This window comes from Camelus dromedarius, chromosome 10 (assembly GCF_036321535.1).
Source record: "Camelus dromedarius isolate mCamDro1 chromosome 10, mCamDro1.pat, whole genome shotgun sequence".
NCBI lineage: Eukaryota > Metazoa > Chordata > Mammalia > Artiodactyla > Camelidae > Camelus > Camelus dromedarius.
In genome coordinates, this window is record NC_087445.1 from 31,178,032 (window position 1) to 31,195,627 (window position 17,596).

The window sequence follows — 17,596 nt, forward strand, 5'->3', positions numbered from 1 at the left end:
TTTCAGTTTCTATTGACAACTTAAAGAGAGTTCAGTGACTGTCTTTACGTTGTAAAATCTCTCCAGGATACCCTGTCTTTGCTTTGAAGGTACTGATACAGTGTGAAACTATTCTGGTTTGGTCAGAATAGAGTGCTGACCAAGTTAGCAGTGTTAGCATCATCTGGGAACTTGTTAGAAATGCAGTGCCAGTCTTGTCTGCCTGCCAAGTGTTTAGGTTTTGATAACCTTAACTTACTTAACTTTGTTTAGGCGTGGTAGCTGCTTCCTAAAGTTTTTTTCTGTTACCTTTTTCCTTTTCAGCCTTCTAATACAAGTCAAACTATATTAAATCTTCCATTAAAATACCTGACATGGTTTATTTTCTTAAATGGGCTTGAATGATAAAGCCCCTGACAGTGGTTCAGAAAGTGGTTTTGAATTGGTTTAGGGCAAGGATGGTAGCTTAAGGGTTTTATCTTAAATGGAACCTCCAGATGCTTAGCAGTGGCAGATAACCACTCTCACTACAGGTATGTCTTTCCTTTTCTAGAATTTATATAAATGGAGTTATACAGTACATACTCACATGTCTAGCTAATTTCTCTTAGCATGAGGTTTTTGAAATACATCAGTGTTGTTGCATAAATCAGTAAATTTTTTCCTTTTGATTTTTGCATAGCATTTCATTGTATTTGGAATAAAGCTGCTATGAATGTTCATGTACAGGTTTTAGTGTGGACATGTTTTTATTTCTCTTAGGTAAATATGCAGGAGTGGCAATTCTGTGGCATATGGTAAGTATAAATTTAACTTTGTAAAAAACCAGATCGTTTTCCAAAGTGAGCTCCAGTTGCTCCGTTTCACCAACACAATATTATCATTTTTTTTTTTTAATTTTAGCTATCCTAATGTGAGTGTTGTGCTATCTCGCTGTGGTTTTAATTTGCATTTTCCTGATGACTGATGATATTGAGCTTCTTTTCATATGCTTATTGGACAGTCATTGAAGATTTTGTAGAAATCTTTGGCCTGTTTTTTTTTTAAAGAATTATAAGAGCTCTTCATAAATTCTTGATACAAGTCCTCTGTCAGGTATGAAGATGCAATATGCAAATATTTTCTCTCATTCTGTCTTGCTTTATCATTTCCTTAAGAGACTGTTTAAAAGAGAAGTTTTTAATTTTGGTGAAGTTCACATTATCAATTTTCTCTTATAGTTGGTGATACTTTGCATTTTATGTCTAACAAATCTTTGCTTTTTCCAAGTTAAGGTATTCTCCCAAGTTTTCTTCTAAAAGCGTTATAATTTTATTACAACATTTATGTTAGGTCTGTGATTCATTTGAGTTCATTTTTGTGTATGGTGAAAATAGAGGCCAGTTTTTTCCCCCCAAATGGCTAACCAGTAGTTCCATTACATTTATTGTAGACTGTTATTTTAATCTAGTCATCTTGGCACATCTTAACAAATTCAATTGACATATATATAAGTGGGTTTATTACTGACACTCTGTTCTGTTCTATTAATCTATACATCGGTCTTTATGACAGTATCACACTGTCTTGATTACTATAGCCATACATATTGTCTTGAAATCAGGTACTGTAAGTCCTTCAACCTTTGTCTTCTTTTAAAAATTGTATTGTCTATTTTTGGTCCTTTATTTCCATATAAATTTTAGAACCAGCTTAAGTTTTACCAAATTCTACTGAGATTATGACTGATATTACATCGAATCTACAGATCAATTTGGAGAGAAGTGAGTGTTCTGATGCATGAATATGGTATCTTTTCCATTTTCTGGTCTTAATTTCAGCGTTTTATAGTTTTCAGTGTACAGTTCTTATAAATATCTTGCTAAATGTGTATTTTATTTTTGTTAAGCAGTTTTTAAAATTTTATTTTCTAATTGTTGTTATTATATATAAATAGTAAATTTTCATATTTAGGCCATGTTCCCTACAATTGTAAATTCACTTATTAGGTCTAGTAGCTTTTTTTTTTCTTTCTGTAGATTGCTTCAAATTTTTTAATGTAAATAGTCGGAACTGTAGATAGAGAAATCTTTTTTTTTCTTCTTTTTCAATATGATGTCTTTTTTTCCCCTTTTGTCTTATTGCATTGCTTAGGCCCTCCAGTACAATGTTGACTAGAGAGTGGATATCCTTGCCTTGTTCCAGTCCCAGAGAGAAAGCATTTATTGTTTCACTATTAAGTATGATTTAGCTTGTTTTTGTAGATGCATTTTATCAAGTTGTAAAAATTCCCTTTTATTCCCAGTTTTCTGAGAGTTTTTGAGTGTTGAATTTTGTTCAGTGCTTTCTCTGCATATGTTCAGATGATTATATGGGTTTTCTCCTTTATTATGTTAATATGGTGAATTTCATTGATTTTTTTGAAGGTTAAACCAACTTTGTGTTCCTCAGATAAGGCTCATCTATTATAAATATAAATATATAAAATTTATGTATTTATATTATATGCAAATATATATTACCCCTGGGTATTTGCTGCTAGTTAAGGGGGGTTTTTATCAGTGCTCATAAGGAATATTGGTGTATAGTTTTTTCTTATGTCTTTGTCTGGTTCTAGTATTAAACTAATGGGGGCCTCATAAAGAAAGTTGGAAAGTGTTGCCTCTTTATTTTCATAGATAATCTGTGTAGGATTGTTATTTCTTAATTGTTTAACAGAATTTGTGAGTGAAGTTATTTTGGCTTCAAGTTTTTAATTATAAATTCAATTTTAAAATATAGTTCTGTTTAAATTTTTTATGTCTTCTTGAGTCTATTTTGGCACTTCTTTTCTTGAAATAAATTAGTTCACTGTGTTTAAGTTCTTAGTCATATTTATTGGCATAAATATGATATTTCCCTCATTATCCTTTAAATGTCTGTAAGTTCTATGTGATAACACCTCTTTTATTACTGATTTTGGTAATTTGTCTTTTTCTCTTGATAATTATCTGAGATTTATCAATTTAATTGGTATTTTCAAAGTATCAGCTTTTGCCTTCATTGGTTTTCTCTACTGATTTTCTTTTTTCTATTTTGCTATACTTCTAGGTTTATTATTTCCTCCTCTTTACTTGAGTTTTATTTCCTTTTTGTTTTCTAGTTTCTGAAGGTACTTATTTTAGACTTTTCTTCCTTTTCAACAGAAGAATCTAAAGCTATAAATTTTACTCTAATCACAGCTTCAACTGTTTATGTAGTTCATTTTTATTCATTACCTTCAAAGAAAACATTTTCTGTTCTCTCTGGTAATTTTTCTTTGACCCATAGGTTGTTTTTAAATTCCCTGTGTTTCACAGCATTTACCAGGTAGCTTTCTTCTATTCATTTGTAATTGAATGATGTTGTTGACAGAATGCTATTTTAGTCTTTTAAAATTTATTGAGCATGTTATATGATCCACTATATGCTTCATTGTGATGATTATTCCATGTGTTCTTGATAACAGTATATTCTGCTGTTGTTTAGTGGAGTATTCTATACATGTTAACTAGTTTAAATTGTGTTGTGTTCAGTGTTCTGTGAGTCTTTACTGATTGATCTGTCTTGTTCTGTCAGACAAAAGTGCTGAAATGTCTGTAATCGTGCATTTGTCTACTTGTCCTTGTAGGTCATTTATTTATGCTTCATATACATAAAAATTGTTACTAGGTGTATGTTGTGTCATCTAATGAATTGTTAGAATATTATGTTTCCCTTTATCACTGGTAATATTCCTGATATTAATATAGCCACTCCAACTTTGGTTAGTATTTCCATCGTATATAATTTTTCTACCCTTTTATTCTAACATATTTCATCTTTATATTTAAAATTAACTCCTTGTAAACAGCATTAGTTGGTTCTTGCTTTTTCATTGAGTTTGACAGTATATGCCTTTTATTTGGAATGTTTATGTTATTGATTAGTATAATTATCAGTATGTTCTAGGTTTAAATCTACATTTCTGCTACTTTTTATGTCTCATGTGATCTCTGTTCCTTTTTCTCGAATTCTATTGGGTTGAAATTTTTTTAAATTCTATTTTCTTTCTTCTGTTGGTTACTTACCTATGTATCTTGTTTTTAATGTATATATTCTTTTATTGAAGTTTAGTCAGTTTACAATGTGTCAATTTCTGGTGTACAGCACAATGCCTCAGTCATATAGGAACATATATTCATTTTCATATTCTTTTTCACCATAAGTTACTACAAGTTATTGAATATAGTTCCCTATGCTATACAGTATAAACTTGTTTACCTACTTTATATATAGTAGTTAGTATCTGCATATCTTGAACTCCCAATTTATCCCTTCCCACCCTTTCCCCCATTGGTAATCATAAGTTTGTTTTCTATGTCTGTGAGTCTCTTTCTGTTTTGTAAATAAGTTTGTCTTTTTTTTTTTTTTTTAAGATTCCCTGTATAAGTGATACCATATGGTATTTTTCTTTCTCTTTCTGGCTTTCTTCACTTAGAATGACATTCTCCAGGTCCATCCATATTGCTGCAAATTTTCTTGTTTTATATAGCTGAGTAGTGTTCCATTATATAAATATACAAAAGCTTCTTTATTTTAATTGTAAATTTTGATATTTAGTGACAGCTGTAGGGTTTACAGTATGCTTGCTTCTTTATTTATCACAGATTGCCTTCAAATACTATTACTTCAGTGCCATTTAAGACCATTTCAATAGTATAATTCAGTTTCCCCCTCCTGTCTTTTCTGTTGTTTTGTATCTTTTACTTCTATATCTACTATAAACCACACATTTTAAATTTTGTTTTCAAGTTATCTTTTCCAATGACTTTTAATGAGATTATTGCTATTGCATACATTTTCCTCAACTGATTTTTACATTAAGCCAGTATCTGCCATGTGGCCACTAAAACTCTGTAGTCCAGTTTAGGCTCTAGTTTCTTAATATCAGACAATCCTGATTGCTTTTGTGAAGTTCTTCTACACTATGAACTCATGATCAGCATGAACTGTAAATATACCTGCTTCAGTGTAAACATTTCTCAGGTCTACTCCATTAAAGCCCTCTGAAAGCTTCATGATTGCTTCTAATTTTATCATGCTTGGTAATGGTACCTCCATGGATTTTCAGTGTATCTAATTTTGCTTATAAATATATATATATTTCTATTTTATTAACTCCATTGAAGTCCTCTATACCTATCAACTGAAGTACTTTCAGAAAACCAGTATTCATCAGTGGGATCTATTTATTTGTAAAAATGATTCATGGCTGATGATCTCTGACATAAACATTTCTCTGATTAAATGAGTACTTTCACCAATGTACTTGTCTACAGCAGAGCTAGATACAACATTTATGAAACTGAGGTGCAGCTGGCTAACAACAGCTCTTGCTATTACTGTTTTTCCTACACCTGGTGGTTCATACAACAAAGAGCCTGTTAGATATATTACCCCTACACTGGGATAATTCTACATTTGTAAGAGGTAGTTCTGTTACCTCTCTTAATTTGATGATCTGTTCTGATATACCCCAACCTAAGAAAAAGAAATATTACCTGTGTCCTTATGAAACGTGCTGTAAAACAGTGGATCTTGGCAAATGTCACTGTAATCATATCCAAAGCAGCTCCTGTTCCTGGCTTCAGCTTACATTGTGGGTTGTTTTACTGCCAGCTTGAAAAAGTATCTTGATCCATTTGTAGCTTTAACAATGAATTTTTCTTCAGTTAATTCCTTTAAGTACTTTATCCACAATCATTCCAGATTTTGGTGATTGTAGGGACTTCAGGTCATTTTCAGATTTTTAATACTGATTGGTAAGTTCTTTTAATTATTCCCTTAATTGTTTAAAACAGCTATTAATTTTCTTATGCTCCAGTACCCTTTTTTGTGATAGTCCTGAAGTTCACTATCTCTGTGGTCTGCCGTGATGAGATGCTATCACTCATAGAGGATGCCAAGAATGGCCATGGCCACTGAGGTGGGGGAGAAGTGGGATGAAGGAGTGGAGCAGCACCAGGAGGAGGGGTGGATGGCCATGCCCATCCCAATTATCTTTTAAAGAAATCAAAAAGAAACCTATTTTCCCTCATGTTCACCATCTGGTACTCTTTATTCTTTTATTACAGAATCAAGTTAACATGTGGTATAATTTTGTCTAAAGAACTTCCTTTTTTTGTAGTAAGCAAATGATGAATTCTCTCAGCTTTTGATTTTCTGAAAAAGTCTTTATTTTGGAGGATATTCTATGTAAGTCTAAGTTAACAGTTTATATTGTGCCTTGGTGTGGCCTTTATTGTGTTCATTCTGCTTAGGGTTCATGATCTTCAATTTATGGGCTTATTGTTTGGAATTTAGAAAAATTTCAATCATTTTTTGAATAATTTTAAAATTCTTTTATTCTGTGACTCCAATACACAGATGTTATATTGCCTGATAGTATACCACAGGTCAGTGAGGCTCTGTTTTCTATTTTACTTTTTTTTTTTTTCTCTTTGTGCTTCAGTTTACATAGCTTCTATTGTTGGAACTATCATAAGGCTCACCTCATTTGTTTCCCTTCTCTTAGGGATCTGTCTTGCCTATTCAGTGTCTGAATTTAGGTGTTTCATGGTTTGTCTAACTCTAGTTTATGGGAGAGGGGGAAATCTGGTCCAGGTTATTCCATCATAGTCAAAAGCAGAGTCTCACTTTCATTTGTAAGGAAAAATAGTAACCAAGCCAGACATGAGAGTACCAATAAATTACCAGTCTCAGCTGATAATTTCACTTCAAACTTCAGTGAGAAAATGCTCTCCTGTGTCTACTACCTAATCTACAACCTTCCTGTACCCCATTTTACCATTTTCCCTCTACTTATAAATGTGGAAGTATTCCTCATCTGTTAAACTCATTTTTGTCTTGTGTTCTGGATCCCATTAAAAATTTTCCTCCTTTTATAATTCTCTCCCCAATATCATCAGTTTCTCTTTTTCTCTGTAGCCCACCCCACCAGCATATAAACTTCATGTAATATCTCTCAACTAAAAACCAAAGGTCCTCCCTTCACACCCACATTAACCTATCACTTATTTCCCTGCTCCTCTTCATGGCAAAAATTCTGAAAACAGTAGCCTGTATTTACTGTCTCTACTTCCTTACCAACTTCATAACCATTCCAGTTCAGCAGCTCTCCTCCAGCTATACTGAACTTACCCATCAGTTCACTATAGCCAATTGTAATGGTCAGTTCAAGGCACTCCAGTTACTTGGTCCTTCAGTAAATAACATTCAACCCAGCTGACCATTCCCTTACTTAAAATATGTTTTTCTCTTGCTTTTATGAAACTCCACTCCTTTTTTCCTTACTTCATTGGACTGTTCTTTGCCTTTCCTTGCTGAGTCTTCACCCTCAATCTAACCTCTGCATGTTAGATTGTCTGAGGTCCTGATCCGATACTTGCTTCCTTTATCTAATGACACATCCTTAAGTTACCTTAACTATATCCATTATTTTAAATGACTACCTATGTGACATCTCTACTTGGATATCTGCTAGGCATCTCGAATTTAACATATACAAAATGGAATTTTGTCTGTATTCCTCCATCCACCTAGCTGCTTTGTTCTTCTCTCACCCTTCCCATCCAACCCATCAGTAGCATACTTTTCTATTTCTTTCCATTTCTGTCCCCACCTCTCTAGTCCAAGCTACGACATACTTTCAGAGAATGAATGGTAAAGAAACCATTTTGACAGGATTGGAAAATTATTGAGGAGTCGTGGGAGATAAATGTAGGTTAGGCAGTTTGGGACATGTTCTGGAGGTCTTGTGATGACAGAAGCTTAGTTTAGTGGGGAGCAGAGGGAGTTATCTGTCCTGAGCATAATTCTCCTGAATGTTATTTTCTCAATAATTTTTAATGTTTACATAACAGTTATGATTATAATGAAAAGACGCTAGTGAAAGGAGTTTGAAATTAATACCAGAAGACAAGTGGAAAAGGTAGTCAAAGGATGGTGTCTTAAAAAAAAGAACCAATAAGGCAGCCCTGGCCCAGGCTCCCTTTGTTTTGGTATTAAAATTTGCCTGCCTCTGGTGGGAGTATTGGGTGTTGGACTTTATCCTGTAGGAAGTGAGGAGAAGTGGAAATCTGAGCAGAAAGTGTCATGGTTAAAACTGTGCTTTGGGAAGAATGACCTGACAGTAATGTGCAGGACTAATGAGAGAAGGAAGGAAGACCAATTAGGTTATTAAAATAACAATACTCAAGACATGAAATTATAAAGGAGTCCAGAAGAAGAAACTGATGCAGGAGACACTAAGAAGGAAGAGTGGAAGAGTGCAAAAGAGAAAAAAATAAGAATAAAAGGTTTTACTTGGGTCCTGAGCTCTGATGACTTAAGAGAATTGTGATGTCCTTATTATGACTAAGTATATTAGGAAGGGAGGCTGTTTTGTGGATAAAATGTGGTGAGTTCTGCCTGAAAGTTCTGAACTGATAGCTGTGAATAGTTGTTCTTACATATGGCTTTACTTGGTATAATTCTCTGTATCATTCACCATCATACGAAATAGTTTTACAACCTTGGTTCTGGGTTAACATTCTCCAGGTTACTGATTTGATTCAAATATATTAAATATCTGTTTACTATGTTATGTGCATAATTGATCTGCTTTAGTTTTACTTGCCACTTAATTTTCTGTACTATAAATTTATCAGAAGTAACTTCCTTTTAGAGATGTGCTATTTAAATGTTCTGTTTTTTGCCTAGAATATTCTCAAGTTGTCTTTGTAATGCTTTCTAAAGATGTATCTTAGTCCCTTCTCAACTAAAAAACCCTTGAGGATACATCTGAACATCTTTGTTCACCAGCAATGTTTAACATGGTGCCTTGTTCACTGCAGGCCCTCAAAAATGACTTGTTAGAAGATTATATAAATAAAATTTATGGTTTGTTTACAACCTAAGCTCATTTCTTTAAAAATAAGGTAATTTAGCATGTAATATAAAGACCATCAATCAGAGTCAAAAGACCTGGGTTGTAGCCTGATTTTGCTCTTGCCTTGGGCAAATTCAGGTGTCTTTGGACTTAACTTCCTCAGCTGTACAATGAATGGTTTCATCTAAATCTCTGATCCTCTTCTCCCACTCCAGTAATCCCCTTTCATGTAGCAAATATTATGGTGACTCTGGAAAATAAGATCCAGTCCAAGCTTTTTTTCCTTAAAGTTCATTTACTTTCAATTTTCTCTCATCATCTAGCAAAAGGCATTATCATCCCTTACATTGCACTTTCTACAAAGACTTACTTTTCTACATTTTATCAAATTGTTGTGTACTTAAATTCTTTTGTTTGGAGGACAAGAATGTGGTAGTCCAACTAAAAATATATTCAAACAATTTTCACTGGGAACTGAAATTATTTTGTTATCTTGCCACCTGGGAAACATAACCACAGATCACTGAAAAAACTTACATAGTTTATTGCTGCTTTATATGTGTGCTGCCAAAAGGCAGCATAGTGAAGTGGTTATGAACTCTGGCATTGGAGTCAGACTGCCTAAATTCAAAATTTCAGCATCTCTTCTTTCTAAATGTGGGACTTGGAAATTTATTGTATCTTGCTAAACTTCAGTGTCTACATACTTAAAATGAGAAAAATAATAGTACCTACTTCATAGAGTTGTATGGATAAACTGAGATGATCCACATTAAGAGAATAGTACCCCTACCCAAAGTGGTCTACATATTTACAACCCTATCAAAATCCCAATGATTTTTTTTTTTTGCAGAAATAGAAAAACCCACCCTAAAACTCATATGGAATTTCAAGAGACACCAAATAGCCGAAACAATATTTAAAAAGAACATAGTTGGAGGTCTCACACTTCCTGATTTCAAACTTACTACACAAGCTATAGTAATCAAAATGGTGTGGTACTGGCATAAAGACAAACAGACTAATGGCATAAAATAGCTCAGAAATAAACTAATGTTTACAGCCAAATGATTTTCAACAAAAGGTGCCCCAAGATCATTCAATGGGAAAGGGACACTCTTTCAACAAATAGTACCTGGAGAACTAAATATCTACATGTTAAAAAAAATGGGTCCTTACCCTAAAACCATACAGAAAAATTAACTAAGAAATACATCAAAGACCTAAATGTTAAAACTATAAAACATTTAGAAGAAAACATTGGGAAAAAGCTTCATGACACTGGATTTGGCAATGATTTTTTTGGATATGACACCCAAAGTAAAAATAGATACTTGGAATATATCAAAATTAAAAACTTTTGTGCATCACATGACACAATCAACAGAGTATCTATGCAAGGAAAAGCCTTATAATGGAAAATGATCATTAACAACTTTTAAAAACACATTAACTATGATTAGTGTTTCAGTTGGAGATAGAGGCTTTCCTTATAAATCTGTAAAACTGAAAAAGAACAATGTTTACAGCCTGTACTAACTCAGCAATGCCATAAGCACAATAGAAATTAATTTCTTAACCTAAAGAATATGTTGTAATAAAGTATAACAAAACTGGTAATTTATAAAATATTTTGGTATTTAGGTGTATAATGTGCATTTCACTAAGAATGAGATTCATGTGAAAAGTTAAAGGCTATATAGTATGTATACTATATGAATTTGATTAATGTGGAAATGTTAAAATTTTCTTCTCTCACTGTCATTCTGAAATGTCTCTAATGTTACTGTCAGCATCATAAAACACTTAGCAGCTAGTTATGTTGAAATTAAGTACAACCAACCCAGATCTGGGAATCAACATCAAGTATTTTCTGATATTCATACTGTGATTTTTTTTTTCTTAAATAAAATGAAGATTATCTCATATAACCTACTCTTTTGTTTGGATAATCCTATTGACTTATACTTACTGTTATTATTTATTCTAATGTAGCAGATCAAAGATCATCAGCAAGTTGTACTGGAAAATTAAAAACTTTCATTAGAAATAATTTAACTACCAGACCTAGGGTGGATACAGCAGTGTTCATTAAGAACACAGAGCAGTTGATAGCAATCTTAGGAAGCATTTCTTTAAAACTGAAAGGTAAGTTTACTTCATAAAAGTCTTTTTCTGCATATCCCCAAACCAGTGTGTTAACCTCAGTTCCTTGGTTAGGTGACAGTACAAAAGAAAGTAACTTCTGAGTATTTATTACATCAGTATTTCAATTTTGTGGGAACATGCTTAAAGGCACAGTGAAGAAAATAATACAGTTTCAGTCTGACCACATCATGCCATCCCCTTGGAGAATGGCTCCCAGATATAGAACCATAGGTAGTTTCTAATGTCTACTCCATAATAAACTGTTTAAATAAAATTTAAATATCAGAAGTTATATTGTGATAAAAATTTCACTTGACTTTAAGTCAAAAATCTTGGGTTGTAAGAAAGCCCTCTTCCACAGCAAATTATAGTGCTACTGGCAGCATATATATAAATAATATGAAAAAATGACTGTTTCCTAAAGTAGGTAACCATGGATAAAGGGAATTGTTTATATAAAGATTGTATAACTTAATATACTGAAATATTTACAGAATAACAGAACTCTAAGAAAACCTTCACCCTCATTTCTGAATATTAATTGGAAGAAACACTTTGGCATTAACTGGTACAAGAATTACTTACCTGTGTTTTGTGCAGATCAACTAAACAGCTGCAGGGTTAATTTCCTTTTAGGTATGGTCAGAATCAAAATTTAAAGCATCACAAATCCTCAACGAATAATAGTTCTCTTGAAAACTTAGAATTTTACAATAAAGTCATCCTGTTCTAAAAACTTAAGATGTTTATGTGGGACTTTTCTCCTAAAACTAAAAAGTGTAACATTAAAACTTTATAAAAAGAAACCCAGTTAACATCTTTGTTTTTATAAACAAACAAAATGCTACTGACTTTTAAGAATCTAGTTTTAAGTTTTAGTACAAAAATCTGAACTCAAGAATAGTATATGATATGCTACTTTTGACTTGAAAAGTAACAGAATATCAGATCTCTAAAAATGCATTACAAGTACAGATCCTTGAGGGGTCTTTATAGGTTAAAAAAAATTATAATCAACTTTCATCAAAATATTTACTAGAAATCTTTAAAAATATATTATCATTTTAGATGATTTGTGCATTTGGTAACTACTAAAATGCTTTAAAGATAATATAAAAAACATTTCTCTCCTTTCCTTCCTTCCAACCAAAAAATTTCAAACTTTATGTGTGAGGCATTTTTTTTCTTACATAATATGCATTTTAAAACCAGCTCCAAAAAACTAGATAATCAAAAGTCTTAAGGCTAAAAAAATAGCATATGGCGCTGAAGAGAAAGTAAGAAACTATTTTCTTTTTAACCAAAATACCAGGAATTCTGAACTTTGTATAAATAACACACACAAAAAAACCCCCGCCATATTTGAAGTGTGGTGTCTAAAATGGAGTAGCTCTAAAACGACGACAACAAACAAACCTTTATACTTAATTGAAAAATACTCATTTTTCTTCAATACATACATTATGAATTTTCTACTGGCATTCTTGAATAAAATTAACACACATACTTTTTTTTTAAACCAATTTACTCTCATCTCTCTCTTGTATATAAGAATCTAACAAAAAAAAATCTCTTCCATGACTGCAGTTCTCTGAAATCCCTAAAATACACATTCTTTTGACAAAAAATTCCTAACCCACTATGCACCTTAGTGTATACATTTGAAAAATGATCTAATTTATGCTTACATTGAATGCATGCCCACAGATCCCAGGGATTGAAGAATCTTACTGGCAGCCATCAGCTCAAGGGATGACAATATTCCTGGCATTCATAATCTCAAAATTTTTAAAGAAAACTATGCACTGTAGTCTTAGAAAAATTTGGATATAGTTCTATTTAAAAAACATACTCATCACAAACAGATACAAGGGAGACAAATAAGAAAATAGATTGGGTTATATCTTTGTAAACTTGTTCCATTTCAAAATGTATTCTTTAGGGTCAGGGAAATTCTCTATAGAAATAAAACTAAACATTTGTTCCCTTTGCTTTGAAAAATATTTACAGTACATAAAACAACATGCTAGAAGTATATACCTGCTTATATTGCTGGCCTGTGATATAGATGAACAAGGACATAAAGGTGCTTATTCAATTATCTGAGCATCTTAAATTTGTATATAGTGAAGTTATTATAGATCGACTATGGAAAAATTAGAAAACATTACTATGAACACCAGCCCTTGTGTAAAACATGACACAAGATGCCAAGATGTTACACATTCACTGTGGTAAAAACTGTACATACATATTCTGTGCATCTGAAATATTTACATTACAATTTTTCCATCTCTCATCATTCTGAGTTGAAAATAGTCTATTCGTCCTTTGCCAAAGAAAGGTGATGTTAACTGATTACATTCATAAAACTTTTTTTTTTTTTTTTTTTTTTACAAAATTCTTTGCTAACAACTTTTCATCAATGTCTTTGGCTGGTATTCTCATGAAGAAAAACTCACTCAACTTTGAAGGTTTTGAGCAGATGTTTCCATACCTTTGCTGGCTAGCATTATGATATATATAATAATGATATATGTAATAATAGACCACAGCAGTGTGAAATACAAAACTTTGTAAGTCTATTTTGGTCTCAGAGTGAAATTCATTTCTTTCATCCAGCCATGTTGTCCCTTATTTGATCAACTCGAAAAGCTAGATCTCTGAAAGAGGGGCGCTGATTTACATTATTGTTCCAGCATTCTGTCATGATTACATAAATCTGTAAAAGAGAAAATAAACCAAAATTACGATGAACACAAAGTGCCATCTTTTAATTGGTGAAGACATGAATTTGGAACTAACTCCCACTTAATTTTCCTATGTAGGCATGTGCCATGGCTATGTCTAGATCCACAGTCATGATTATGCTCTTTATCTAATAAAAAGCTCAGCAAATTAAATCGCATAAACTGACCTGAAATCCTTGGATAAAAAGAGAAAGAAAATACATGATTCCTGTGGATAAAAAAATTTTGTTACCTCGTCTGGGCATCCATCTGGTCTTGGTAATCTTCCATTATTCTTCAGAAGTTCTATCAAATGAAACACAATCATCTGTCCTTGTTTGTCATTGCCAATCATACGCATAAATTCCTGAAACACAAACCCACTTTTCAATGACACATTTTTGGGACCTTTAATTTGACAAATTCTTTCTCAACTTCTTCCAGTAAATGGGAAAAATTCTGTATATGTATGTTTCCTTATATGTTTGAAACTTTTTAAAAACAGACTTTTAACTTTAGAAACTTCCTTTTCAGTCATATTTCAGAAGAATATTAAATGTGGAACCTCTATAACACAATTTCCATAACTGTATACACTCAATACAAATTCCCTGAGAAGGGCTCAAGTGAACTAAAAAAATATATTTACTTTGTCTTAACACATCATATTACATCTCAGCTGAAATAAAAAGTTGAGTGTAAAAGAAGACATAATAAAAAGAAACTGCAGAATGAATACTTAAGCATAAATGCAATGGAGAGAAAACATACATATGTTTAATATCCATAAAACTAAAGTCTGAACCATGAGCTAGAGAAATATTTACAATGAACACATCATTTATTTAAATATAGAGAGCTCTTATATATGGTAAGAAAATATAAAAATGAGCAAAGGAAACAATGCCCACACACATACTCACCCTAAATACCCAATAAATATATAAATGATACTGATAGCAGAAATGCAAATTAAAATCAAATAGATATAATTTCTCTCCTATCAACTTGGCAAAACTGCAAATGATAAAATATAAAGCCCTATGCACGGCCTCTGAGAGTGTAATCTAGTACAGCTTTCCTGGAAAACATTTTGAAATAATCAAAATCCTTAAAGGATTTTAAAAAGCATTCATAACCTTTCACCTATAATTATACTTTTACTCTAAGGTGATAACAAGAGATAAATATGTATAAGGATGTCTACTATGTTCAATGAAGTGTTACTTAGGAGACTGAAAAATGATTGTCCAGCAATTATATCCTTATGATAAAGAAAGCTACCAAGAATTTACAAGTCATATTTGCAGTAAGTATTTACCAATATAGGAAAATATCATGCTATAATACATAGTGAAAAAGCAGGATAGCAAACTGTAAAGTATGACCTTTTATTTTATAAAAGAAATCTTTTTAATAAAATTTCACTTTTACATATAAAATTAAATGAAGCCTGGAAGAAAACATACCACAATGTAAAGTGGTAGCTGAATTAGAGATGATTTTTATTTTCTTTCTCATGCTTTCCCATGTTAAAAAAAAAAAAAAAACAACTACAAGCAGAAAAAAATATTACTTTAAAAGGTTTAACTTTTGCAATAATTCCTAGAATGGATGAGTTTATTGGACTTAATAAAAATAGTATTAAGAGAATATACTAAATAGTACTCAAATCCCCACTTTTTAAAAAATTCAAGGTAATTTAATTAATAAATTTAGGGTTAATTTGTTGGATGCTGTCTGACAAATAAGCAATAGGAGGCCCTAAAATAACCCTAAGCTTACTATTATTCTTTGGAAGAAGCTCTTCTCGTGTTAAAAAAAAAAAAAATTGAAAGTAAGTAAAAAACAAACTGACCGCTGGTGGGCTTTTACTTTTCTCAATATATGTGAAAAGTTCATACAGAACCACTCCAAAGCTCCAAACATCTGAAGCCACAGAAAACTTGCTCTCTGTCAGTGATTCTGGTGCATACCTGTAATATATTTAAAAGACAGTTACTTGATGTGCAAATTCTTGATTTTACCTGCAAATCACTGGATTAAAAAAAACCAAGGTGTAGAGAAAAGATTTAACATAATAGGCCTGAGGCTGCTATCCTCAAAAAGGTCTGTTTGCCATGCTGACACTTGGCTGGTACCTGGGAACTCAAGATTTCAGTCGGGTTTCTGCAATTCCCTAAATGGTAAAAGTGGCTCACTGTACCTAAACTGCTTCTGCAAAAAATATGGTTTATGCTGAACACCTGCTTTCCTTCTGGGAGTCTGGAATTTGGGTAAGTGCCAGGCAGAGGACACCCGTATGACCAGTCTCAATAAAAACTGTTAGCACCGAGTCTCTAACAAGCTTCCTTAGTAGGTGACATTTCACACATATAGTCACAATTTACTTCTGGGGGAATTAAGTGTGTCCCATACAACTTTACTGGGAGAGGACACTTGGAAGCTTGTGTTTGGTTTCCTCCAGGCTTTGCCCCAGATGCCTTTTCCCTTTGCTGATTTTGCTTTGTATCCTTTCCCTGTCATGAGTCACAGCCACAAATACAATGGTATGCCGATTCCTAAGAGTCCTCCTAGTGAATCAGCAAACCTGAGGGTGGTCTTGGGAACCTCCAACATACAAAGATAACTAAAATTCAAAAAATTTAATTTTTGTCTCAGTAATAGCAGGGTAACACCAGAGGTAAATGCAAAGTATCTTCTAAGAACTGAAAAATAACCTGCTCTTTCCAAGTTAAGCTTAAAATGAATCCAGATAAGTATCCTAGAGGAAAAAGCGGCTTTTAAACTGGAAGTAAGACTTGAAACTATTAACATATAAAAGAAATAACCTGTTGATCTGAAAGGAGGTGATTATAAGAGGGAGCACAGAAAATAGAAAGTCATGGGAAAATGATGTCATCATCTACTGAAGCTATCAACATTAACCAAGGGAGAATTTTGGCCAATGGATTATGAATAACATGGTTACATTGCTAAATTCATCCTTGTTATAGAGGATGGTGAAAAAGATCTGTTTTAGACTGAGATTTAAAATATGAATTATATAAATTTAATCTCTCCTTCAAAACAACCCCTAGAACATGCTATTAACTAAAACAAAGACCACATTTGAACAACAAATACAGGTGACAAAGATTCTTTTAAATGAAACTGTATTTTTTAAAAGACACGATGGCTAAATCCTATGGATAAAAATTACATGTGACTTTTTCAGACTTTAGATTTAATGTACATTATTCAATAAGTTAGCTAAAAATCTATTTTATCAACTCATATTCTGAAATATATATACAAAAATTAACCTCATTTCATTATATAAAACATTTAATACTTTTACTTGCTAATATAAAAATAAAACTATATGCCAACTCTCCATCTGATGGTTGTTAGCAGCATATAGCTTTCTTTTTCATTAAATACATAAGAAAATTCTGTTCATGATGAAAATGATGTTATTTCTGATTTTTATGCAAGCTTCTTATTAGTGATTCCCCAAAGTCAAGCATCAGAGTTCAATACGTACTTCTCCCCTAAAACATTTACTGAAGGAATACCAGGCCATTTACCATATGCCTTACTTCATAAATTATAATCTTAGCTACATTTTATTCTGTATTATTTATTGGAAATTAAGTAATGAGAAGTGATTTGTCTTATTTTTATAACTTAATTATAAAAATTATACTAGATATTTATCATCTTAAGCTTATCCTGATTGCCCCTGTGATTAAACTTACCAGATATGCAGGGAGAAACATAGGGTCCAAAACCTTATATAATTTGGGGGATTTCTTTATGACAAAGAATATAAAATTAGGAATATGAAAGT

At 32.3% G+C, this 17,596-nt stretch overlaps 1 protein-coding gene and 1 pseudogene across 4 annotated transcripts in view; both read right to left on the bottom strand.

The window, feature by feature from the left end:
* Positions 1-4,350: 4,350 nt before the first annotated feature.
* On the bottom strand, positions 4,351-11,007 carry LOC116152636 (26S proteasome regulatory subunit 10B-like; annotated as a pseudogene).
* A 119-nt stretch (positions 11,008-11,126) lies between these two features.
* JAK2 (Janus kinase 2) overlaps positions 11,127-17,596 on the bottom strand; it is a 168,333-nt gene continuing 161,863 nt past the window's right edge. For all 4 annotated transcript variants that reach the window (XM_031449763.2, XM_031449762.2, XM_010995238.3 and 1 more), the window contains 3 exons: positions 15,623-15,740; positions 14,018-14,131; positions 11,127-13,757 (listed from right to left, as the gene is read on the bottom strand). In XM_031449763.2, the coding sequence (XP_031305623.1) occupies positions 13,650-13,757; positions 14,018-14,131; positions 15,623-15,740 (340 nt within the window). In that variant the 3' untranslated portion in view covers positions 11,127-13,649. The remainder of the gene's footprint in view (positions 13,758-14,017; positions 14,132-15,622; positions 15,741-17,596) is intronic.